The 24,529-nt window shown below is 40.5% G+C and overlaps 2 protein-coding genes across 3 annotated transcripts; both read left to right on the top strand.

The window, feature by feature from the left end:
- Positions 1-1,219: 1,219 nt before the first annotated feature.
- Positions 1,220-11,576, top strand: RPL34 (ribosomal protein L34). Of its 2 annotated transcripts, none has more exons than XM_054990341.1 (5): positions 1,220-1,270; positions 3,194-3,267; positions 3,350-3,449; positions 4,339-4,442; positions 11,452-11,576. In XM_054990341.1, exons 2-5 carry the CDS (start codon positions 3,203-3,205, stop codon positions 11,534-11,536), a joined length of 354 nt encoding a protein of 117 aa, XP_054846316.1. In that variant the 5' UTR covers positions 1,220-1,270; positions 3,194-3,202; the 3' UTR covers positions 11,537-11,576. The 2 variants fall into 2 exon arrangements, with proteins under 2 accessions (XP_054846316.1, XP_054846317.1); XM_054990342.1 differs by having other exon boundaries at positions 1,267-1,354.
- Positions 11,577-16,493: 4,917 nt separating this feature from the next.
- On the top strand, positions 16,494-22,558 carry OSTC (oligosaccharyltransferase complex non-catalytic subunit). The gene is made up of 4 exons (XM_054989986.1): positions 16,494-16,757; positions 18,674-18,767; positions 19,752-19,949; positions 21,588-22,558. The coding sequence occupies exons 1-4, from the start codon at positions 16,619-16,621 to the stop codon at positions 21,604-21,606; spliced, it is 450 nt and encodes a 149-aa protein (XP_054845961.1). The 5' UTR covers positions 16,494-16,618; the 3' UTR covers positions 21,607-22,558.
- Positions 22,559-24,529: the final 1,971 nt, after the last annotated feature.

Below are 24,529 nucleotides of genomic sequence, written 5' to 3' on the forward strand. Positions count from 1 at the left end.
CTAAACTGGAGAAGTCTAGCAACGTGGCTAAGTCTCAGGATTTACCTGGTCTGTGAAAACTTTCACGAGTGATACTAAAAGTTTGGTTTTGGTCCAGTTATCCTCAATGGTGGGAAATTTTAATCCGTGTGTATGTAAATGAATGTAATTTTTCCTCATTGAGGGATATACAGCTTTATTTTAACAATTTTCCACACGCCTACATTCTAATGCTTATAATGTGATTTACTTCTAAAAGGAAGAGCAGTGAATTTACTTATTAAAAAGAGGGGCATACGTATTTACTCATGTCCCTTTGAACTAAGCAGGAATATTATCTACACACATTCAGATTTGATTAAGAATTTTTTAAATGACTGCAGCCTTAATATCCCACCGTATGTTTCCTGCAGACTCATGGTGTAAGACAATACAACCATCAACAAGTTTGCTGCAAAGTTCTATTTTATTCAATAAGGCTTACCTCCCAGGAACATGTTAGATATTTAATGTGCTATATATAATGTGTATTTATTTATTTATTTCTATTATTTATAGTCTGCCACTGTCTCCAAGACTCAAAGTGGACTACATAGTGTGAGATTAGCACAGTCAGTATCAAGGACATTTCAATAAACAATGCCATAGGGTAAATAAATGCAAGTTTACAAAGACATAACATTAGCAAAAATCCAATAGTTGAAGAAATGCTGAAACAGAGCATAAGACAACATAGAGCTACCAAGTAAGATCGCACAGATACTACATTGGAGCACATACTTAAAGCAACAGTACACAAGGCAACATAACGGTGATGTCTCCGGTCCCTAACTCGTTAGGGAGGCATCTCTTTGAGATCATCTCTCTACAATACAGCCCTCCTATCTAAGTTTCCAGTTTGCTAATCGTATGTTTGTCTTTTAAAATTATGATTAAATTTATTTTATTTTACATCCTTTATATAGCCCATTCTTCTCCATGAGACTCAAAGTAAATTGCAAAATATGAAAAGCAATTCAATCAGACATCTGCGTCTGCTACAGATTACAAGCCATGAACAACTACATAATGTTGCAGAAGCCAAGATTCTGCCTCGTAGGGCTTTCCTTTCAAGTTCTAATAAGCCGCGTCCTCCAATTTGCCGTACATGAAGGCAGCGCCCATTCCAACGCCGCCTCTCTTTCCCGGGCACAGAACGCAAGAGAAGACATTATACTTCCGGGTTCGGCGTTTGAACTTTGACCTGGTTGCCAGCTCTTTCTTTCTCTTCCGGTGCAGGCGCTACCTCTCGGTAAGGGCTTCTTCTGTGCTCTCGAGTGTGGCGGGATTGAATCTGTTTCCATCCTCGGTGTTAGGGGGTTGGGAGAGCTGGCGGGTGAGTTGAGCGGTGGATGGGGTTCCCGGAGGATGATTGAGGGGTGTATATCGATGGAGAACGGGAAGAGGATGAGATGGGGACGGGAGTCTCCACTGCGAGGCTTTTCCGCCTGGAGCCGGCCTAGGTAAAGGCCTCGGTTGCAGGGCGGCTCTCTTCCTCAATAGGCACGTGCGATACCCGTTGAATATGTTCTTCTTTCTGATGTGTTGCCATTGTTGCAATTTGGGGTGGTGAAAATTTGAGGGCAGAAGAGTCATTCAAACAACGGGAAATACTCTTCTCTCTGCGGTTTATGCCCCGGTTCGTTCTGAGGAATAGAGAAAGAGCCGAGGGGGTCTTTCATTGTGTCAGCATTTGTTTCGTCTTTTGCTGTTTATTTCTGTGTTAGGTAGGAGCCCTGGTCATATTTGCTTTGGCAATGTTATGGTTGCAATTCTAGCCATGTTTGCCTGGATGTAGATCCCAGTGAATTAAATGAGGTTTACTTCTGAGAAACCATGCATAGAACTGTACTGCAAAATGGGTTGATGGGAAGTGGTGCATTAGTCAGCTGCTTGTGATTTATCAAGGAGTCAGTGTTGAGTGTTAAACCTGGACTACACAGGCTTGGGTTCAAATTCTGGGTAAACCATAGAACCATGAAATTCTCTCTCCCCTGGTTGCACATGTGATAGCTAAATCATATAATAATAATACTAACTGTGCTCACTGCTCTGGGTGGGGCACTAATTTGTCTAGAAGAGTAGTATATAAGTGCTGTTGCTGTTGTTGTTATATGCTGCTCTTATAGCAGATTAGTGCCCCACTTAGAGTAGTGAACAAGGTCAGTGTTATTATCCCCACAATAGCTGGAGAGTTAGGACTGAGATGAATGGCTTACCCAAGGACACCTGATGAGCTCATGGCAGCAGTGGGATTTGAACCACTTGAGAGTTGATTCACAGACCAGTAACTTAACCACTATAGATCCTGATATGTTTAAGACAAATGTGTCCCACTTAGACTTACTTTTAGAGAGAATAGCAAAGCTGATGTGATTAGGGTTGCCAGGTTTTTTTACCCTCCTGGCAAGGGTGAGGACCAGGCACTGCCTCGTGTCTCCATCTTTTTGCTCCCAGTGTTTGCACGATGATGTCACTTCCAGGGAATGACACCTTCATCACATCTTGGTCCTGTGCTTTGCAAATTCAGCCTATTTGGGGCCAAAATTAGACCCAGCAAAATGTGGGAGCATGCCTACAACTGGTGCGATGACATCACGTCAGGAAGTGACATCATCGCACCCCATCAGGAGTGTGCCTAGTGCACAATTTGCTGAGTTGCAAGCCAGTTGCAAGCCTGGCATCTTGGGGGAGGATCTGGCCACGGGGCAACCCGCCCCCCCCCGGGAGATTGCCACCCATCAGCAGCAACTGGGAAGCCTAGGTGTGATATTTTTGTAACTTATAAACCTTATGGTCTCAGGAGAAATGAAGATTTATGTGTTTTGTGATACAGGCACCATCTCTAGCTTTTGTCACTGTTGTCTACTGCATCAGAGTTCACTAAAGCATGCAAAGAGAACCAATGCAGTGTTCCCCAATCTGTCTTTCCTGACTGGGGAGATTAAGGTCAGCTCATTACATGGGCCAGTCACACTTTCTCTTAGCCTAGCTTGTGTCACAGAGCTACCATGAGCATAAAGGTTGGGGGGGGGCGCATTTGTGCAGCTTTAAGCTCTTAGGAAGATTTTAAAAATATAAACCTTGTTAAAGATGTAAATACTGTTGATGTGTACATAATCTTATGCTCGTGTATTCTAAAGCTCCCTTCTAACATTACTTTCGTTTTCTTAAGTTTTGAAACATGGTCCAGCGCTTGACATACCGCCGTAGGCTGTCCTACAACACAGCCTCCAACAAGACCAGACTGTAAGTAAGATCTTGAATATTACTGAATTCCATTTGTTGTTGTAATTGTGGCAGTGAGTTAATGCTTTTCTCATTATTCTAGATCCCGAACACCCGGTAACAGGATTGTTTACCTGTATACCAAGAAGGTTGGCAAAGCACCGAAGTCTGCATGTGGCGTGTGCCCAGGAAGACTTCGTGGTGTAAGTGTATTATGTTCATGCATTTGTGGTTGCAGTTACCTATCAATGCTTTTTTTTGTTGTTGATGGAACTGCTGTTAGGGGTGACTGCTGTTCATGATTTTGTATGGGAGCATCAGTAACATGAAACTACTGCTATGTTTAATAGGCATTTCAAGAAAATTAGTGATAAGATACCAAACAGACAGTTCTAGAGTACAGAATTATTACTACTTCTAACCATAATTAACTCAGTAGAGTTTCTCTTTTTTACAAGGTAACATCTTCCCTTACTCAGTACAAGGAGATGAAAAGTAACTGCTGCTTTCTGCTTTACATGGGTAGCAACAGGAAAGGGCAGCCACAGATACTGTCTACTGCTGGTTTTTTTAAAAAAACAAATGAAAAACCTTGCCTTCTTACAATGCTTAAAGGAAACTTTGATGGAAACCTGTCTCTTTACTTCCATGTTATTTAACAGGGATAAGAACAGTGATCTGTTCTGCTTTTTGACTTGATTGACAACTGAAAGGTTAAAACGGAAATAAGTTTTCATCTCCTTGATACATTTTTCATGAGAAACAGCCGCTTGCAAAACAATTGTATGGCTAGTACAGGAGTGGCCTCTTAATTAAATGCTGGCAATATTGCGCTGCTCTATTGAAACATTTTAAAATGTATTTCAATTTAATGGTTTAAAAGTAACAAAGCATTTCCGATTAAATAATATATGTATACTTAGATTACTATGGTATTTGTATGTTTAAAACTGAGCAGATTTTGATAAAGAATTTACCAGGGGTTTTTTTTAAAAGAAGTTTTGGAGCTAGGCCTGCAAACTTTACTGTATTCTGGTAAACTTAGTACTGATAGTTGTACAGACTATGAGTTGTATTTTCCTTTTACTACAGGTTCGTGCAGTTCGCCCTAAAGTTCTCATGAGACTGTCCAAAACAAAGAAGCATGTTAGCAGAGCCTATGGTGGTTCCATGTGCGCTAAATGCGTTCGGGACAGGTAACTTGGATTTTGCACAGTTATTCTGCTGAAGTGCCTAGAATATCGTTTTAGATTGAGGTTCATTTGTGGCTTCTTACTTGCAGCTTGTTTATAAAGTAGAACGTAAGACTGTAGGACAGATTGTGCTGTACACATGGATGTAAACATGGCTTATCAATTGATTCTGTCTAGGTGCTTCCAATACTTTATTTGATAGAAGCATGTCTTACAAGTGGAATTGTGGAGTCAACTGGTAGTTTGTGGAGACTAATGCTACCAATCGCAAAGGATTTAGGTTTTTGTCATGCTGCTGATAAACCTACTTTAGAGAGAGAATGAAGTGGCTGCCTTGAGTTAAATTTTGCTCATCTGGCAGATGCATTTATTTGCCTTATCAGAGCCTAGCGTAGCTGAAACTCCTGTGAAGAGGCTCTTACTTTCCACTGTAAGTGACAGACTAGCTGGATATAATTGATTTAACTTTTCAGAATGTATAGTTCAGGAAGGTAACTTTAATAGGCCATGATACATGCATTGCTCTGAGTTTTCCAGAAAAAATTATTTGATGCCCTAAATACAGCATGATCTGATTTAACTTGTTTGACGTATATTTAATAAGCAGATTTTAAAAGGATGTTTTGTTAGTTCGAATTTGAATAGTTGATTAGGATTTCCTAACTTCCGGACTTCCGGTTTGGGATTCATGGAGGTCTAACGCAGCTCCATTTGTGGAGCTGACCGGATTGCCGTTTTAACCGGCCGGAGGGGTGAAAATAACCCGCGGCCGACTGCTCCCAGGCGGGGAGCAGGCAAAGAACGCTCAAGACCCTAGGGTGAGCTAGATCTCGGACGAGGGGGGGCTCTACACAAGGAGTCTCCCCCCCGATCCTTGAGGTCCCACCTTGCGACGGGTCGGCTATAATCTTTGCGGCAATTTTGGGGCCAATTCGGCTGGCATAAGACCTACATACCCAAGCTTCGATCGGGGAGGGAAGTCGAGAGGAGAATTTAAGATCGAAACAGCGATTACAACCCGAGAAAGTTGAAGAGAAGGTAAAGATCGCTATCTCTTGAAACGGGACAGATTGACAAAAACAGAGAGGAAAGAAAGTAGATTTTTAAACTGCAACAGACTAGTGAAAAGGAGGTGAAGACTCGGCAGGAGTTGTATTTTAAAAGAGACTAAGTTTAAAGAAGTTATTACAAAAATCGGACTATTGTTTTGAATACCTGTGGTTTTGGAGCTGTGGGAAAAAGACACCATCGCGAGACCTGCTGTGGGAAGACGGGAGACAGGAAGTGCGTAACAACAATAGAGTGGCTGGAGGGAAGCGGCCCTTGCCAAAGGACAGGAAGTGGGGAATCGCCATCTTTGAAAGTGGAAGGGTCGTGGCTTCAGCGGAAGAGGAAGTAGGCCATCTTGGATTACAACAACATAGAGAAACCATAGAGAAAAGACGCCCGACATTTTGGATATAAAAAATTAATTTTGGCAAAGATTGGGACATTTAAAAAAAAAGGAAAACGTTTAATTATACGCCACGGAGCTGAGGAAGAGAGCAGATTCGTGGGAGCGAGCTAAAGCAAGCCCCACGATGTCGAAAAAAGAGTGGCAATCGGCAATAGAAAATTTGGACAAAAAACTTATAGACATGATGAAAGAACTTAAGGACACGAAATTGGAGCTTATTAAAGAGGTCAAGGAAGTTACACAGACAGTAAAGTCGGAGCTGTCAGAAGTGAAAAAAGGCGTGGAAATGATTAGCAGTGAATTACAAGGAACGCAGCAGAGAGTTAAAACAGTAGAAGACGCGATGGAGAATTTAATAGACACGCAACAAACAGAGATGAGGCTGGTGAAGGGGAGGATGTCAGTTGCAGAAACTAAACACATGGAGAAGCAGCTTCGTTTTCGTGGTCTGCCAGAAGTGGAAGGGAAGTCAGCGCAAGAACAGATGACTGAGGTGTTGGCTGATTACCTGGGGAAGGAGGAGGAGGAGATTGTGGCTATCCTAGATGTGGCGTATCGTGTGAACTCGAGAATTGCAACCCAGAGGAAACTACCAAGGGATGTGATTGTGCAGTTTACAACTAGAAATATGAAAGAGAGGATTGTGACAAAACAATTTCAAGATCCATTGGAGATTGATGGCAAGACGATTATTATAATGAAGGAACTGCCCAGATCAGTGTTATTGGACAGGAAAAAATATAGAGTGCTAATTCAGACTTTGAAGGACATGAATATCAGATACAGATGGGAGTTACCGGAAGGAGTGTCCTTTGAGTTTGGAGGGGCAAAAAAACGCATCAGATCTGAGCGGGAGATGGAGAGATTTATCAAGGACAATGAAAAAGACTTACCAACAAAACCATGAATATGGAGTGTAAAGTATTATCTTGGAATGTAAATGGACTAAACTCACCGAATAAGAGAAAAAATATTTTTCATTGGCTATTAAAACAAAAATGTGATATTGTTTGTCTGCAGGAGACCCATATTAGAAAACAGGATGTAAAATATTTAAAATCTGGAAAATTGGGCAAAGAATTTGTAGCGGCTTCCAACAAGAAAAAAAGAGGAGTGGTGTTGTATATAAAAGAGGAGCTGCAGCCAAAACTTGTTATGAGAGATGTGGAAGCTAGATTTGTAGTAGTGGAATGTAATTGGAATTTAAAGAGAGTGTTGGTAGTCGGACTTTATGCACCTAACGGTGCAAAGGAAAGCTTCTTTAAGGACTTAAGGAAGCACCTAGACGATCTTGTATATGACCAGATAATTCTTGCTGGAGATTTCAATGGAGTGACAGATTTGGAACTAGACAAAAAGACTACAAAAGCACAAAAGAAAAGAGGACTATTGCCAAAGCTTTTTTTTGAGTTGATTCAACAAGAGACTCTCGAAGACGTATGGAGGAGAGAATATCCTAAAACCAGACAGTTTACTTTTTATTCTGCAAGGCATCTTACATTATCAAGAATTGATATGATCTGGGCCTCAAAGGACTTAGCGTTATGGACTAAGGAGGTAGAAATAATGCCGATGGTAGGCTCAGATCACAACCCAATTATGTGGAAATTTGGAAAAAGGAGAAAAAGGAAAGCCTGGAGAATAAATGAGGACTTGTTACAGGAAAGTGAGAATATGGAAACATTGAGAAGAGAGACTAAGTTTTTTATACAATACAACGTGAATAAAGAAGTACCAACCAGTAAAGTTTGGGACGCGTACAAGGCGGTTGTAAGGGGCATACTAATGGACTTAAATGGCAGAGCAAGGAAAAAGAAAGAGGAGAAGAGACAAGAGATTGAGGAGAAAATAAAGGCCAAAGAAGCACAGTTAAAAAAGAGACCAGGGAAAAAGAAAATACATCAGGAAATCAAAATTCTTCAAGAACAGTTAACAGCAATGAGTAATAAAGAATTGGAGTGGAACCTTAAAAGACTGAATCAAAAAGCTTTTGAGGGTGCTAATAAACCTGGGAAATATTTGGCATGGCAATTGAAGAAGAAAAGGGAAAAGAAAATAATAAATAAAATCTGTGAAGAAAATAAAACGTACCTGGAGCAGACTACCATTAGTAGAGCCTTCTATAAATTCTATGCGAAGCTGTATAATAAAAAAGAAGTAACCAAAGAATCAATAGCATCATATTTGGAGAAAACTAAACTTCCAGAGATTTCGGAAGCTTGGAGAAACAAGTTGAACAGTGAAGTAACTGATGAAGAAATAAGTAAGGCAATACAATCCGCAAATTTAGGAAAGGCGCCAGGGCCAGATGGACTTACGGCTAAATTTTATAAGACAATGGCCAACGAACTGGCACCATTCCTAAAAGAGGTGATGAACGGAGTTTTCAGGGATCAAAGAATTCCAGACACTTGGAGCGAAGCGAATATATCATTGATCCCAAAAGAGGGCCAAGATCTGACTAACGTGAAAAATTACAGGCCTATATCATTACTTAACAATGATTACAAAATTTTTGCGAAGATATTGGCGGAGAGACTGAAGGGGTGGCTCTCGGAAGTCATAGAGGAAGAACAAGCAGGCTTTTTGCCGGACAGACAAATAAGAGACAATTTAAGGACAGTGATCAATGCTATTGAATACTATGACAAGCGTTGTGATAAAGAGGTTGGTTTCTTCTTTGTAGACGCTGAAAAAGCGTTTGACAATTTAAACTGGGACTTTTTGTTTGCCACTATGGAAAAGCTACAATTGGGAGAAAGATTCATCAGAGCAATTAAAGAAATTTATAGAGACCAGACTGCAGCAATTGTAGTGAATGATGAATTGACCAAGAAATTGACGATTAGTAAAGGAACAAGACAAGGTTGCCCGTTATCTCCATTGTTGTTCATTTTAGTATTGGAGATTCTGATGATACAAATACGACAAGATGAGGAAATACGAGGAATAAAAATAAAGGACTATTCATACAAGGTTAGAGCATTTGCAGATGACATAATGTTAATTGTAGAAGATCCATTGGAGAACATGCCAAAAGTGATAGATAAGATCAAGGAGTTTGGTGATTTGGCAGGTTTCTTCATTAACAAAAAGAAGTCAAAGATACTATGTAAAAACATGACTAAGCAGAAACAACAATTGTTAATGGAAACAACGGACTGTGAAGTAACTAGTAAAGTGAAATATTTGGGAGTTGAGCTGACTGCAAAAAATATAGATTTGTTCAAGAATAATTATGAAAAATTATGGACTCAGATAGAGAGAGACTTGATCAAGTGGAATAGACTGAATTTGTCATGGTTGGGCAGGATTGCAGCAGTTAAGATGAACGTGTTACCAAGAGTAATGTTTTTGTTACAGACAATACCAATCATCAGAGACTCTAAACAATTTGAAAAATGGCAGAGGAAAATATCAGATTTTGTTTGGGCAGGCAAGAAGCCTCGAGTGAAAGTAAAAGTTCTACAAGATGCAAAGGAGAGAGGCGGAATGCAACTGCCCAATCTGAGACTTTACCATGATGCAATCTGCCTAGTTTGGCTAAAAGACTGGATGACATTAAAGAATAAGAAACTATTAGCCCTAGAGGGATATAAAAAAATTTTTGGATGGCACGCATACCTATGGCATGACAAAGTAAAGGTCAACTCGATGTTCCTGCATCATTTTGTAAGGAGAAGTCTATATACAATCTGGAAGAAGTACAGAACTTACCTACAAGAAGGAACCCCCTTGTGGGTGGTTCCATATGAGGTGATAGATCCGAGAGCTGTGGATAATGAACAACAATGTTTAACGTACAAAGAAATAACTAAGATTGAAGTATCTAAACTTAGAATAAAGACGCAAGAGGAACTATCACCTAACTATGATTGGTTTCAGTATAGACAGATTAGAGACTTATACAACTCGGACTTTGCAAAAGGGGGCATACGAACAGAGAACTCGGAACTAGAGCAGACCCTTCTTAAAGAAGACAAGAAAAGAATATCCAAGGTATATCAAGTACTGTTGAAATGGTATACTGAGGATGAGATAGTTAAAACACAGATGGTGAAATGGGCTATAAACTTTAATAAAGAAATAACAATGGAGGCATGGGAATACTTGTGGAAAACTACAATGAAGACAACGACATGTATTAATATTAAAGAGAACATTTTCAAAATGATCTATCGTTGGTACATGACACCAAAGAAGATTGCGCTAGGGAATTTGAATACATCTAACAAATGCTGGAAATGTAAGAAACATGAGGGCTCCCTCTATCATATGTGGTGGTCGTGTGAGGTAGCTAGGCAGTTCTGGGGGGAAATAATAAGAGAAATGAGTGAAATTTTACAGTTTCAAATAAATAAGAACCCAGAACTCCTGCTGCTAAACTTGGGAATGGAGGGAATTCCAGCCCATCATAGGACGATGATATTTTATATGACTGCAGCAGCTAGACTTTTGTATGCGCAGAAATGGAAAGTACAAGAAGTGCCAACTATTGAAGATTGGATCTACAAATTGCTGTACATGGCTGAAATGGACAAGATGACAAGAAAACTGAGAGATCTGGACTCAGGGCAGTTTAACACAGACTGGGAGAAGCTGAAACAATATCTGGAGAAGAAATGGGAGGTGGGAGGAAAACTGTGGCAGTTTGAGAACTACTGAAGTATAATAAAAGTATAAAAGAGAGGGGTGACTTTACCGGGGGAGGAAGAGAAATGTGAATTTATAAGCAGTTAGATTAATTGATCGAGATATATATAGATATGTAAAGATTAAGTGATAGAATATTGATAGAGAATAATTAATGATAAGGTTTAAACATGAGGATTGAGTAACTAACAATATTTTCTTTCTTTGATAAGATTTATATGCACCAAACTGAATGCATAGAAGAGTTAAATTGATTGATTATGTGATAAGTTAGATAGAATTACCATAAAAAGATGAAATGAGTAATATATAGAGAATAAATCAAATTGTTTGATTTAAATGTGGGAAATTTTTATGGTTTACGATGTATAGGTTTATGATATATAGAAATATTCAAAACTGGAAAATGGGATAAATTGGTTATCTAAAGACGTACGGTTTGGGTGTATAATAAGTAAAGGAGTTAAAGATGTACTGCTTAATATAATGGAGAATGTATATTTGTTTTAGACAGATGAATTTTATAGAAGTAAGGGAAAAGGGACAGAGGGTGGGAAAGCTGTTGGAAGTCAACAAAAGGGGGGGAAAGGGAGGGGGTTAGAAACGAAAAATTAGGGGAAAATTGAATGTAATGTAAAAATAATAATGCTCTAACCCAATAAAAAATTTTTCAAAAAAAAAAAGAATAGTTGATTAGGATAATAATGAAATGTGCAATATATATAGGGGGGTACAATATAGCCTGTACTCCCCTTACACTCTTTAAATTTGGGCGGGAGAGTGGAGTTATGAACTAGAATTTTTTCTGTGCTGTAATTTGCTGTGCATATTGCTGAATAAACTAAAATACTGTACATGAACAGTGCTGAAATGATAATGAATGCTTCGTGTTTTTTCTCTTAGAATCAAACGGGCATTCCTTATTGAGGAACAGAAGATTGTTGTCAAGGTGTTGAAGGCACAAGCACAGAGTCAGAAATCAAAGTGAATAGTTTGTGTTTGCCTAATAAATGAAAAGTGAACTTTCACTTGTGTTCTGTAATATTCTAGGGTCCATTTTGGTTTCAAAAATGTGTTCAGTGTTGCGATCAATTCTCGAGGCACAAGGTGATGATTGGTATACTTCAAACTACTCTTTGAGCATGCATTGTAACTCTTGAGTCATTTGTATGGATAGAGAGAGGAGCCTTTATAATAACATTCTCCAGACGTTGTGCAGTTCAGCACTGTTTCTAGTTGCCCATCTGTTAAATGCTATTATGTCACTTATGTGCATGGTGCTTTGCAGGATAACAACAAAGTGGCAGATCCCTGCCCTTAAGACATTAAAAGATTGATACAGGAAGCGGGGGGGGGGGGGGTAAATAGATACATAATTTGTGTATTTCAGTTGTTCATGATTAGGCTTGGTTGCATTATGATATGGGAACTAAAAAGGTTCTACCGTACTCTTCACAGAAAAGTTAGAGTTTAATGGCTCCAAGCTTCCCCCAGTACTTCATCTAAAATGTACCTTTATCTTGACAATTTAGAACTTCTTGCAAGTATAGGTCCTGATACCAGAATTCTTGTATCTGTAGGTATGAAGCAACTGGCACTTTCCTAAGAGACAAAATCAAAAGGTTATGTAATGTGCTGTTATCTTCTTTTCCATCTAGAGAAGATCAGTGGGGGAAACCTTCTTTTAGGATATACTGTGTACAGCTTGCCCTGACCTAGATAGCCCAGGTGAGTCTGATCTTGTCAGATCTCAGAAGCCAAGTAGGGTCAATCTTGTTAGCAGTTGGATGGGAGACCTCCAACGAAGACTAGGGTTGCAGAGGCAGCCAATGGCAAACCACCTCTGTTAGTCTCTTGCCATGAAAACACCACCAGGGGTCGCCATAAGTCAACTATGACTTGAGGGCACTTTCCACCACCACTGTGCACACATGCAGAAGTGAGCAGGGAGATGGCACTATAGAAATAGATACGTATTCTGTACTGTAAACAACCAATTTTACTCACACAAACACACACAGCTTTTGAACTGTAGCCTACTTTAAAGGATGATGTTTGTGAGAAGTCTTGTGAGCCTCATTTTTAGGACCGTGCAATATCTTCAATTCCTAATAACAACCAAATGTCATAAACCAGAAAGTAGCTAATTATAAAACAGCATTTGAATGAACAAAAAAGGTTGTGATAAATATTTTAAGCAATTTGAAAAACCCTGCTAGTGGTAAAAACAAAGTACAGGCATTATAAACCCTGTCAGACATTAATAAGGCTTCTGATTTTAACGTTTAAAAAACCACAAAGCAAATAACTGCAATTCAAACATCAAGGGCAGATCTGGAGTTCTGGTGTGCTTTTTGAATCATCTTTGCATCTGCCGTACACTAAATAATTTAAAGATGTGTTCTGTAAGAATGAGCCTGTTAAAGAGGAAAAAGGATAAATAAATGAGCTTGGGTCTGCACATCTTAAAATGTTCCAGTTCATGTTTACTTGGAAGCAAGTCTCACTGATTTTTTTAAAAAGACATTTTCAAGTAAGTTTGTGTAGATGTCATGTTATATTTACAGGTAAACTTTGGAAAGAGCACACAGTTAGTATCGTTCTCTTTTTTATTTCATAGCTGAATTAGCTCTACATCACTTACCAGTTTTTCCTGGAAGAGTGAGGCTGGTATTTTTTAAACAATTGTGACTAATTTTGAAAGCCTTCATGTATTTGATGCAAATGTACATAGGCTGTATGTTTGCCCTCATTGCAAGGAGGGTAAGGAGGCCTTTCAGTGTTGCATGAAATTCTGATTCATACTAGTCTGACGATAGCTGCCCTCAGTTCTTCATTCTTGCAAGTCTGATTGGCCTCCCAGCCCCTTCCTGGCACACAGTGGACAAGTTCAAGAGCTACTTGCCAATAGGAATTTGCATAGGGCACATAATGGTCTGTCTCAGACGGCAGTGTGAACTGCAGTGGGTGGGGGGTTTGCAACAAGGGTTGGGGATGTCCAGGACAGGAAAAATAAACGGGAGGGGTGAAGTAAAAACATTTTAAGGATGGCCCAAAACTGAAGCAGTAGCTGTCCAGGCAGTGATGGAATGTGGAGGTGCTTCTCAGAGCAGCTCTCAGGAGAGATGTGAATACTTTGTCCTACGCCTTGAATCTTAAAATTCATGTAGAGTGAAAGGTTTCTTTTCATTGTTTTCAACTATCTTAATCTCAAATACGCTTAGAAACAGGAAGAAAAGCAAACAATTTAAAAATGTTCTCAATTTGTTGCTAACTTTTGTTCTGATTCATTTGTACCCCAAAGCAGTTTACATCATTCTGTCCTCTATAATCACAACAACCTTGTGAGGCAGGTTAGGCTGAGTATGTATGACTGGACCAAGGTCTCCCTAGCAAGCTTCCATGGTAGAGTGAGGATTTGCAACCTGAGCCTCCCAGATCCTAGTCTGGCACTCTAGACAGTACTCCACAATGTCTCTGTTTTAATCATGGATAGTATCAGGAGTGAATACGTCTGAATCTTCAGGATGGTAAAGAATTATCTGATGGAATAACAAGTTGTGCATAAAACAGTACAGACAGCAAAAGGACTGGATCACTTTTTAGCAGAACCTTTTTAATTGGTGCAAGCAAGAGTTGCAAAGATACAGGTTTTATATGGGGAGATGGCTGTCCTCACTAATCCAGGAAAAGGAAAAGCTGTCAAGAAACAGTCCTTTAAAAAAACCTGCAGTGTTGTTCATTGGTTGATTGAGTACTAAATGGAAATAACTGATGAGCTATGAAAAAAGCAGTGTGTATCAATCTATGGTTCTTTAGCAGTGAAAAGCTAAATGCCCTCTAAAACTACATGCTTACCTAGAAGTAAGTCCCACTGCATCAGTGAGGCTTACTCCCAGATACATGTTTGCAAATCCTATGAAGTTCCATCCCCCTTTTAAAGAGTTAATTCTGTCCCCTTGTGGCTGATCTGCTGAACTGCAACTATTAATTTTGACATTCAATAATTACAGAAATATTTTTCTAGTTATGACTGTAATCCTGTGCAAACTAAACTGGGCATAAACTCATTTTGAACAAAGTGGAACGTACTTATGGATCATCACGCATAGAATTGCAGTAATCCGCTTTCTTAGATCCTATCCATTCAAATATGGAAACAAAACACTCAAATTGTGTGTGTAAAAAATAACACTTAAGACATTTAGTGAAAGAGACAATAGGGCATGGTAGCAGAAAACTTGAAAACAAGCATAAAGCTGAAACAGATGAAATCTTTCTGAAACAGCATAGCCAATTTATATGGCATGTTTAGCAACGTGTAAAACTAGTAGGCACACATCTACATCAGCAGACAGTACCCAACAAAATAGTATATACTCCCTGACCCTACCAAGGTACTCTCTGAGCTACTTCTTCTGATGCAGCCCTATAATCTGAGTAGAAAGCACCCTTCTGAATGATTCAGTTTTGGGTAGTTTGCAGAAAGCCTGAAGAGTGGGTGCTTTCCTGACATCCTCAGGCAAACCGTTCCATAAAGTGGGGGCTACCACAGAGAAAGCAAGTGGTGGGGTCCTGAAATCAGGTAAATGACCATAATCCAACGGAGAATAATCATCTGTGAATGTGGGGTATACTCCAGATTTATATGGTAAATAGTTTTACCCCAAGAGTTGGTTTTACTTAACCTTACAAATGAAATCTGCCTAGTGTTCGGCTTGGAGCTGGAAGACAGGTTAAGTGGTTGGTTCTCTTCTTGTGAATCGTAGCATGTGACAGCCACCTCTTGCAAATGGACAGTCTTCAGCACACCCGAGACCTCCCTCCTGTAAAATATTGGTTACAGCTCCCCCCGCCCCCAAGCAGAAATATAAGTGGCCTGGGGTAGCTGTTTCAAATGGAAGGGCTCAAAAATAAAGCAAACTGTTAAGAAAATCATTGAAGCAGCAAAATACAAAGGCTGAAAAACAGCTCCTAGGAGGGAATTGATGGAGAGCAAAGACGACAGCCCTGAAAGGCAGTGGGCACACTACTGTCCTGCTGAACCAGATATTTCCAGGTCAAGTTTCAGAGGAACTGCACAGGTTTCTGAGCTCTCAATCCAGGTTGAAAACATACACGAGACCACTGAAAAGGGGGTGGGGGTTAAAGAACGCACTAGATATTTCCATACAGCACTCAATTCAAGGAACTAACAGCAAATGTCGATTGGAGTCTAGCCCTATTCCGAAGTCCTTAAATTTGAACGTTATAGTTGCAATCTTGTGCATAGTTTTAAGAGCAAGATTCGGGTTTAGCAGCGTCAAAGAGTGACTAGGATTCTTCTACTGCAGACCAACAAGGCTACCCGCCTGAAATGTACGTGTATGTGCTTATGCAGCCCGCCCCAAACAGACTCCAGCTTGCCTAGTTAAAGCAGTTTGCAGCAAGACTAGCCGTTCCCCGAGCACACCTCGAAGTAGCACAGCCAGCCGTCACGTGAACATTCAGGGAGATGAAAAAACAGTTCGGGTGACAGAGATGATGACAGTTCGGATCATGCATCTGATGAAGAGAACTTGATTCTCGAAAGCTTATGCTACAATAAAATTGGTTAGTCTTAAAGGTGCTACTGGACTCTTTTTGATTTTGCTACTACAGACTAACAGGGCTAACTCCTCTGGATCTATTCAGGGAGATGGGCGCGGCCTATCTAAGTGGGCGTGACTGCCCTTAGTGCGTCTTCCACGTCTATCCTCTACAGGGCCACGTCGAGTGTTCGCAGGACCTGGAAGATCGATATAAATTCACGAGCTTGAAAGCAGGGTGAAAAATTTCACTTTTAAAAATGGAAAACCTGTGTCTTAGAATAGTTTTTTCTTTCATAGAGTGCTGTTGAGCAACATTTTTTATTGCGTTTAAGCCCTTTCTCCCCTCCTCCTTCTTGTCCAGCTTCCAGGACAACTTCCGTTATTGAGCCTACGGCGGCTGCGAAGAGACAATCCAGTAACGGGTCCCGCGGCGAGTGAAGGTGGCCGTCGCGGAGAAGTTTTTTTGAGCCGGGCAGGAGTGGGCCGGAGCTGCCGTCGCCATGGAGACGCTGTACCGGCTGCCGTTCGCGGTGCTGGAGTGCCCGAACATCAAGCTGAAGCGGCCCAGCTGGGTGCACATGCCTTCGGCCATGACTGTCTATGCCCTGGTGGTGGTCTCTTACTTCCTCATTACGGGAGGTAAAGACGCCCCAGCAGGCCCGTCTTTGTGCTCCCCACCCGCCTCGGCCTTTCTGAAGCCCGAGGGCGGGCGCGGGGCTTGCATCTCCCTGCGCCGTTGGTTGGTCCTTCCTTTCCTGGGTGGAGGAGCCACTTTGGTGTGGTGGGGAAAGTGTTGGGCTAGGGTCTGGGATACCCTGGGCTGAATCGCCATTTGCCATGAATCTCAGCGGCTGACCTGGGGACAGTCACTCTGAGCTTACCCTGCCTCATAGGGTTGTTGTAAAGGCAGAATGGAGACAAAGAGATTAAGTTGTGCTGCCTTGAGTTCTTTGGAGAAAAGGTGGGATAACCGAGTACTAAAATATACGCGCGCGCACGTGTATGTATGCATACATACTTTTCAGGAACCATCTCCTGTCAGTTCCATTGTTTGAGTTATGTTGGAAAACTGAAAAATAACGTGGATTTCCTACTAAACTGCAGTACCCCTTTTGCAAATGGAATCTTCCTTTTGCTTGGTGGGTTTTAGATCTCAGGTTAATCAGATTCTAGAGGTGATGGTATTTTTTTTTACATCTCATCTATATCCACGACAGGGACGCAAAGCACCAGATATTGTCATCCTCTCCATTTTATGGTTTCACCCAGCTTATGAGGTAGATATGGCTGAGAGTGTTTGACTGTCCTGAGGTCACCCAGTGAGCATCCATGACAGAGTGGGGATTTGAACCTGGGTCTACCCAGATCATGGTATAACCACTACACTGTGCTGGAATCACTTACCTTAGACCTGGTTAACATATCCTGAAGAATTAGACAAGGGAAGGTTGTGGTAGTAGAATGGTCTGTGTCACTGCAGGTGATGGATTCCAGTACTAAATGTTTCTTTGCATTAAAAACCTGCTTACCCATAAAAAACTAGCGCAGCAAAGAGAAAGTTTGTGTCCTCATTTTATGCTGTGTTGGCTTTCTGTTTGTAGGGATTTCTTTTAATACATATGTATTGCGAAATGGGAACTTAAATATGCAGTGTGAAATGGTGCTCTTTATTCAATCATTCTTTTGTATGCATAAATTGAGCCTGAAACTGAACCAGCAATAGCCTAGCTGGAGGATGGTGAGATGGAATCCTTGGCCAAGCTAAGGGTCTTCCTTGGGCTGTCAGAGACAAGGAGAAGCAGTTCATGAGGTATGGGTAGATTAACTTGGCAGGGCAATGAAAGAAAATCTTCCCACTGAAGTCAATAGCCATATTTACTTGAGACTTGGGGTTGCACTTTCACTAACCAGCTTAGAAGGAAATGGACATCATCATCGAAATTTTATAAACCTGTCGTGCTCTGTCCCTATTAATAACTTTTTTCTAAACTAAAAATAATTGGTTAATTAGGTTTTAGCAATGCAATCCTATGCAGAGTTACTGCACTAAAACCACTGAAATTAATGGGCTTAGAATGGAGTAATGGTGGATAGGATGGTAATTTTTCCATGCCAAATTTGTCTTTGCATGTGACATTGAGAGAGAGAGATGGGCAATTCACACCTTGCATTTCCAATGGATCTTCTATATTTACATATTATATATATTTGAAAACGAGTTATTGCTATGTCTGGATGTTCTTGAAAATGTAAATAACTTACTTTCCTGTGTATGTTTGTGTTCTAGTGAGGGAGACTCAAAAGCTGCTTGCTTCAGAAAATATACAAAGGGTTACAGTGGTTCTCTGTTGATGTGCCTTTCCTCCATTTCCATTCCCATTCCTACACTCTGGCTGTTCATGGGTTTCATCTCACATTAGCTCCCTGCTAGCATTTATTTTCATAGGTTTTTGTTTCATTAATGAAAAGTTGTTATTGAGAGGTGCTTAACAATCCTTATGACTAGGAATGTTGCTTCCTTTCAAGATAAATTCACAATTTATTATTTTTTATAGGAATCATTTATGATGTAATCGTGGAACCTCCCAGTGTTGGGTCAATGACTGATGAACATGGACACCAGAGACCTGTGGCCTTCTTGGCATACAGGTAGAAAAGACGTAGTGTATTAGAATATGAGTTTCTTGTTCCAGATATGAGGATGCAATATATATGAATAAACTGGCATATTAAGCTGGGCTGGGACACATTACTTAGTTTAGTGTTGTTTTAATAGAGAAATAAGTAGAAACCCCAGCATCTTCATAGATATTTGTTTACTAGTGGTTTCCTTTTGACAACAGAAGAGAGCCTGACCTAAGCTCAATTGACTGTCCACTCTCAGAGAGGAACAGCTGACAAGGACAGAAACAAGTTTTCATAAGGATTTGTATAGCTGCCTAGAGTAGCCAGGCCACCCTCTTCAGGGAGCAGTGACCTAGAACAACATGAAATAGGGGAGCGACGGCTGGCGTATAGTGCCTGGCAATGAGTACCATTGATGTGTCTGGGTTTTTGATGGAGGATGCAGCCCAAGGTGAATGCACTAATTTTGTACTCTTTGGCTTGCATCCTATTCTACGCAAGCACAGCAGCACTCATGTAACAGAACTTTCTGGATTCCTCCTCCTGCCTTATCCTGCCTACTCTGTGAAATCCTGCCCCCAGGTATTGGTTGATCTTGGGGAACAGTGTGGGGGAGCAAAGTGAGACTCTTGCAGCTCCCACACTCGTACCCCCAGCTCCCTTTCATCAGTGGAAAAGATAATTAGATTCCAAGCCTTTGCTTCTGCAGTCAACTGTGGTTTGGTAGGATAAGTTCCCAATAAAGGTAAAGCCATGGCCATGGTACCTTCAGAGCCATCTCCATCCCATCACCCTTGAAGGAATTTGGGCATTGCTTACATGGTGTCAGCTCTCTCATGATTCTATTCAGGAAGCAAACTTCCTTGCAATATGAAGTGGGGTATATTCTTCCATCTTCTGAGCTGCAGTATTACTGGGTGTTGGACTTCAACACAGGATAATGGGGTAATCAGATAATTTCTAGAATTGCTGTTTGATTGAAATAATATCTTCTCATTTTGTATGCAGAGTAAATGGGCAGTATATTATGGAAGGGCTCGCCTCCAGCTTTCTCTTCACAATGGGAGGTCTCGGTTTCATCATACTGGACCGTTCCAATGCGCCAAATATCCCAAAACTGAATAGATTTCTGCTGCTTTTTATTGGATTTGTCAGCGTCCTGTTGAGTTTCTTCATGGCCAGAGTGTTCATGCGGATGAAATTACCGTAAGTGAATTACTCTTAATACGATATTCTTCCTTTCTCTTAATTTTTATCTTAATACCAAAATGTAGTTGGGAACAGAGTGGAAAGTAAAGCAACCTGAAATTTCAAAACTTGTTTGGAAGTTCTTTAAACATAAAAAGGACCTGAAAATATTTGGGAGCATTCCTGGTGCCACTAAAGTTATGCAATGGTCACTAAATGTCACGTTGTTTGGCAATAATCACCTCATACTAAAGGAAGATATCAGAGCCTTGACACCATGTGGATTGGGGAAACAGAAAATTGCTAAAGTATAGTATTCAGAGGAGAGAATTAAAAATATTGAGGGAAAAAGTGTTATATAAAAAGTAAGCACTCCAAACATTTGGCAGACACTCTCAGGTATTTACAGCTCTGTAAAGTAGACCAGCTTTATAGGCCAGTTTTATTGTTCTAGTATTGAAGTTGAAATCTTTATGTAGCAAGAACTTCAAAGAAGCTACAAGTAAATGAAGAATGAGTGAAGAATATCTGTTCAGGAAAATATAATTTCTGACATCTTAAAAGGGAATTAAATTCTGTAATGTAATAGTCATGTAGGATCTTACATATTATGTTATACTCGAGAATAAAACTGTTTTATCCAGTTGTGCATAGCTTGTCACCAGCAAGCTGTGTTTAGGAAGCGGCCAGAAGAACACCTTAAATCTGAAAGGACTCCTATCGAAGGGATTCTAAATCCTCTGTCTTGTCCCTTAATTGTTGTCTCTTTTCTAAACTGCAAAGTCCCAAACTCTTCAGTCTTTCCTTGTAGGAAAGTTGTTGCCCTCTTCTGTACTCTTTACAGCTCTGCAATGTTCTTTTTGAGATGTGGTGATCAGAACTGCACACAGTTTTCCAAATAAGGCCACCCATAGATCTATACAGGGGCATTATAATATTGGCTGTTTTACTTTCAACTCCTTTCCTAATAATCCCAGCATAGAGTGTGCCTTTTTCACTGCTGCAGCACATTGGGTCGAATCCTTCATTGAACTATCCACCACGACCCAAGATTTCTTTCCCTCTCAGTAAGTTCAGTCTCCATTAGCATATACTTGAAATTGTGACTTTTTGTTCCAGTGTGCATGTTCTTACTCTTGTCTACATTAAACTTCATTTGTCACAGTGTTGCCCACTCATCCAGTTTGTGGGGATCCTCCTGGGGCTCTTCACAGTTGCCCTTGGTTTTCGCCATCCTGACTTTGTGCCTTCTGCATCCTTAGCCACAACTCTACTCACCTCTTGTTCTAGCTCATTTATGAACAAATTAAATAGCACCAGCACCAGCTATCCTTGTGGGACCCCACTGCTTATTTCTCTCCATTGTGAAAACTTTCCTTTTATTCCTACCCTGATGAATCGATAGTTGGATTCAGTGTAAGGCAGCTTCAAGTGTGTTCAGTATTTTGAAGATTCAACAAATGGTGGAATTCTGGATTCTTGTTCAATGTAAATAAGCAGTTGTATCCTTATTGCTCATGGAGTCTAACCTTAACCCTACAATCTACAGGTGGGCTTCTTGCTCTAGGGTGGCTTTCATCCTTTTAATTTGCTTCTGTTTCATAGCCGGTTTTGCTTCACGTTTCTTTTCCATCAAATCTTTCTTTTGTATTCCAGGGGCTATTTGATGGGTTAGTGACTGATGTGAGCACAACTTGGATTCTCTTGTTCAACATGAAGAGGAACATACAGCAAAAAAATTCCACAGCCCTGTCCCTCCTGTCTGAAGATATAAGACAAAGAGAGCTAAGGAAAGGACTGCTTTCTCATTTTCTCCTTGTAGAAAAAAGAAGCGTTTGTTGCAAGTGGTTAGTTTTATTAACAGACATGTGACTATTTTCCCCCCACTTCAAAGAGAACAAAACATTTGGAAGTATTATCAAGGCCATAATCATATTGAGTAGAAAATGTACAGTTGCTGCCGTCACATCTCCCACCCGCTCTAAAAAGCTGGTTAGAGGAAAGTCATACTACTTTGCTTCCTTATACCTGCAATAGTATTCTCTCTACCTGTAAGAGGGGTTTTAATCACAGGGTAAAGAAAATATAAACTGATCTTTCTGTGTCTGTAAATGGAAATGATGGTTGGTGATTAATTGCCATTGTGCACCATAGCAGATGGCTCTACATCCACTGCTGTGCTCCTAGACAAAGCAGCCCAAACTGATGGCCCTGATTACTTGTTGAGTAGACTAGAGTTTGGGGGTGGAGTAGAGAGGATGTCTGGAACTTGGCTCCTGATTCTCCATCCAATCCAGTCTCCTGCTTGCCAGCCTTGTGCTGGGTGATGTCTTCATGTATACATGTGGCAGGAGCACTGTTTGTGTAAGCCTTGTACGCTAGATCAAGGCCTTTCGTTTTCCTCACCAGCAATTTGCAGCATCAGAGGAGCTGATTCACATGTTTCTGAACTGGGGCGCGTGCTTGCTCTCAAAGTATTGACCTTGGATACCATTAATGTTGATCTTCATGCTGTTACTGTAACAGAAACGGACACATGCAAAGGAACACCCTTTTTGTGCGAAAGTAGTTCTTCCTTTTGGAAAATGCATTTTAAAAAGGACAAATTAAACACCTTTTCTACTAAACCATCCCGTTCTTTATTTAGTGTTCATAAATTTTGAGCCCTTCTGGTATTGATCTTTTCTGTAACTTGAGCCTAGTAACTAAATGATAACCAGTGGGAGTGTCTGAGGTGCTGAGCACCTATTAACTTGGCCGCAGTGTTCTGTACCAGTTGAAGGTTCTGAGTTCTTTGATGCTCACTACAGAGGAGGGACTAAAAAGGAAAGGTTTAAGGAAAGTACAGTGAGCACAAGTGTCACTTCACCTTCGTTCTAACAGTTCTGCACTGGCTTTCTCTTGAGTTTAAGCTAATTGAGATCGGGGATGCTTGAAATAGGAGCAAGGAGGCGAGGATGATTGACAGCTCCCTTGTTCCTTTCCTGCCTGAAAATGGCAGTTGGTTTTAGAATGATGAGCTAACAGTTGGTGCTAACAGAATGAGGGGATAACAGTTGGAACAAACTGAAGAGTAGGGGGTGGCAGTCTGGCACCTGACCAGAGAGAGTCAGCCAGAGAGTCCTCTGGGTGAGGAAGGAAGGAAGGGACCCTCGCAGCAAAAACATTAAGTTTGTGAAACACTTTTAGTCCTTGGGCTAAAGTGGGACATTGAAGTAGTGTCAAAGAAAGAAAGAACTTACTTTAAAGATTTTAAGTCTGATAACATCAACTTCTCTCATCCAAGTCAGCAACTTAATAAACCATATCAAGCGTTCTGTGCCTCACACCAGTGAAGTAAGGGGTGCAAAAAACCCTCTTAGTTACTTCAGTTTTTAAGTGCCTGCCTACATTCCTACCTGTCCAATCTACTTGTAAATAAACCTTCTGTTTCCTTTTTAAACTCCACAAGCCTCATGTGCCAGTTTCTTTTTTAAGGAAAATGCAAACCCCTGATATTTGCTGTGTAACATAACAACTTATACGTTATGAGTGGGACAATAGAGAAAGTTGAAGCTACAAACACAACTAGTCTACTAAAGGTTCCCAGTCCAGTAAACAGCTTCATACGCTTTGGGAGGAAATTTTTACCTCAGAGTAGGGCAAGATCAGCCCAAGCTTGAGTCAGCAAAGGGTATGGGTTCTAATCCAACAGCTTCTACCACTTTGTAAGATGCAGACCCTTTGCCTTGTTTCTAAGCATTACTACTCAAGGGGAGGGGCAAAAAACCCCAAACTGCAAATATATGAGTTTCAAAACACTTTGTAGCCGCTTTTCCACAAACCCTTGCAGCAAAATCTAAATATCAGGATTGGGATAGATTTATGTAAATATCTTTGCAAGATCATCTTTTAACTTGTACTGATCCACATTGAAATTTTGGCTTTTGGATTTCCAGTCAAAGTAGTAGAAGAACTTGCCTGTCCTGAGCATCTGAGAAAATATAATCCTGAATAAGGATAAATGAAAACAGGAGAAAATGCTCTGAACATCGCCCAACAGGAAGAGGTTTGTGTTAAGACGTTCCAGTTCACTGTTACTGTAGTCACCAGGAAGCACTGAGACACTTTGGTGTAGTGGTTAAGAGTGGTGGGACTCTAATCTGAAGAGCTGGGCTTGATTCCCCACTCCTCCACTTGAAACCAGCTGGGTGACCTTGGGTGAGTCACAGCTCTTCTAGAGCTCTCTCAGCCCTACTCACCTCACAGGGTGATTGTCATGGGGATGATGATAACATACTTTGTAAACTGTTCTGAGTACGTATTAACTTGTCCTGAAGGGCGGTATATAAATCGAATATTATTATTATTAAAATTTTAGCTTCTGTTGAAAGTTTTTCCGTCTCCTATTCTCTTTTTTTAGAAGTAATTATATTGAATCAATTTTTTTTTTACATTATTTATAGTCCACCTTTCTCATGGAGACTCAAGGTGGATTATACAGTGTAGGTTAATAACATAAATGGCTGGTACAATCAATAAACAATACAATAGGGTAGAAAAACAAGCAGTAATCTGATACAGAGATGAGAACAGTACTGAAACAAAACTTAAGCAAA

Source organism: Eublepharis macularius, chromosome 10, assembly GCF_028583425.1.
Source record: "Eublepharis macularius isolate TG4126 chromosome 10, MPM_Emac_v1.0, whole genome shotgun sequence".
Taxonomy (NCBI): Eukaryota; Metazoa; Chordata; class Lepidosauria; order Squamata; family Eublepharidae; genus Eublepharis; species Eublepharis macularius.

What these genes read in the sequence shown, in the direction of transcription:
- RPL34 (XM_054990341.1), top strand. Translation starts at nt 3,203, where the DNA reads ATGGTCCAGCGCTTGACATACCGCCGTAGGCTGTCCTACAACACAGCC. An exon ending in GCCTCCAACAAGACCAGACT is followed by an intron (nt 3,268 to 3,349) that starts GTAAGTAAGATC and finishes TCATTATTCTAG; the next exon opens with ATCCCGAACACCCGGTAACA. An exon ending in GCCCAGGAAGACTTCGTGGT is followed by an intron (nt 3,450 to 4,338) that starts GTAAGTGTATTA and finishes CTTTTACTACAG; the next exon opens with GTTCGTGCAGTTCGCCCTAA.
- OSTC (XM_054989986.1), top strand. Translation starts at nt 16,619, where the DNA reads ATGGAGACGCTGTACCGGCTGCCGTTCGCGGTGCTGGAGTGCCCGAAC. An exon ending in TTACTTCCTCATTACGGGAG is followed by an intron (nt 16,758 to 18,673) that starts GTAAAGACGCCC and finishes TATTTTTTATAG; the next exon opens with GAATCATTTATGATGTAATC. An exon ending in GTGGCCTTCTTGGCATACAG is followed by an intron (nt 18,768 to 19,751) that starts GTAGAAAAGACG and finishes TTTTGTATGCAG; the next exon opens with AGTAAATGGGCAGTATATTA.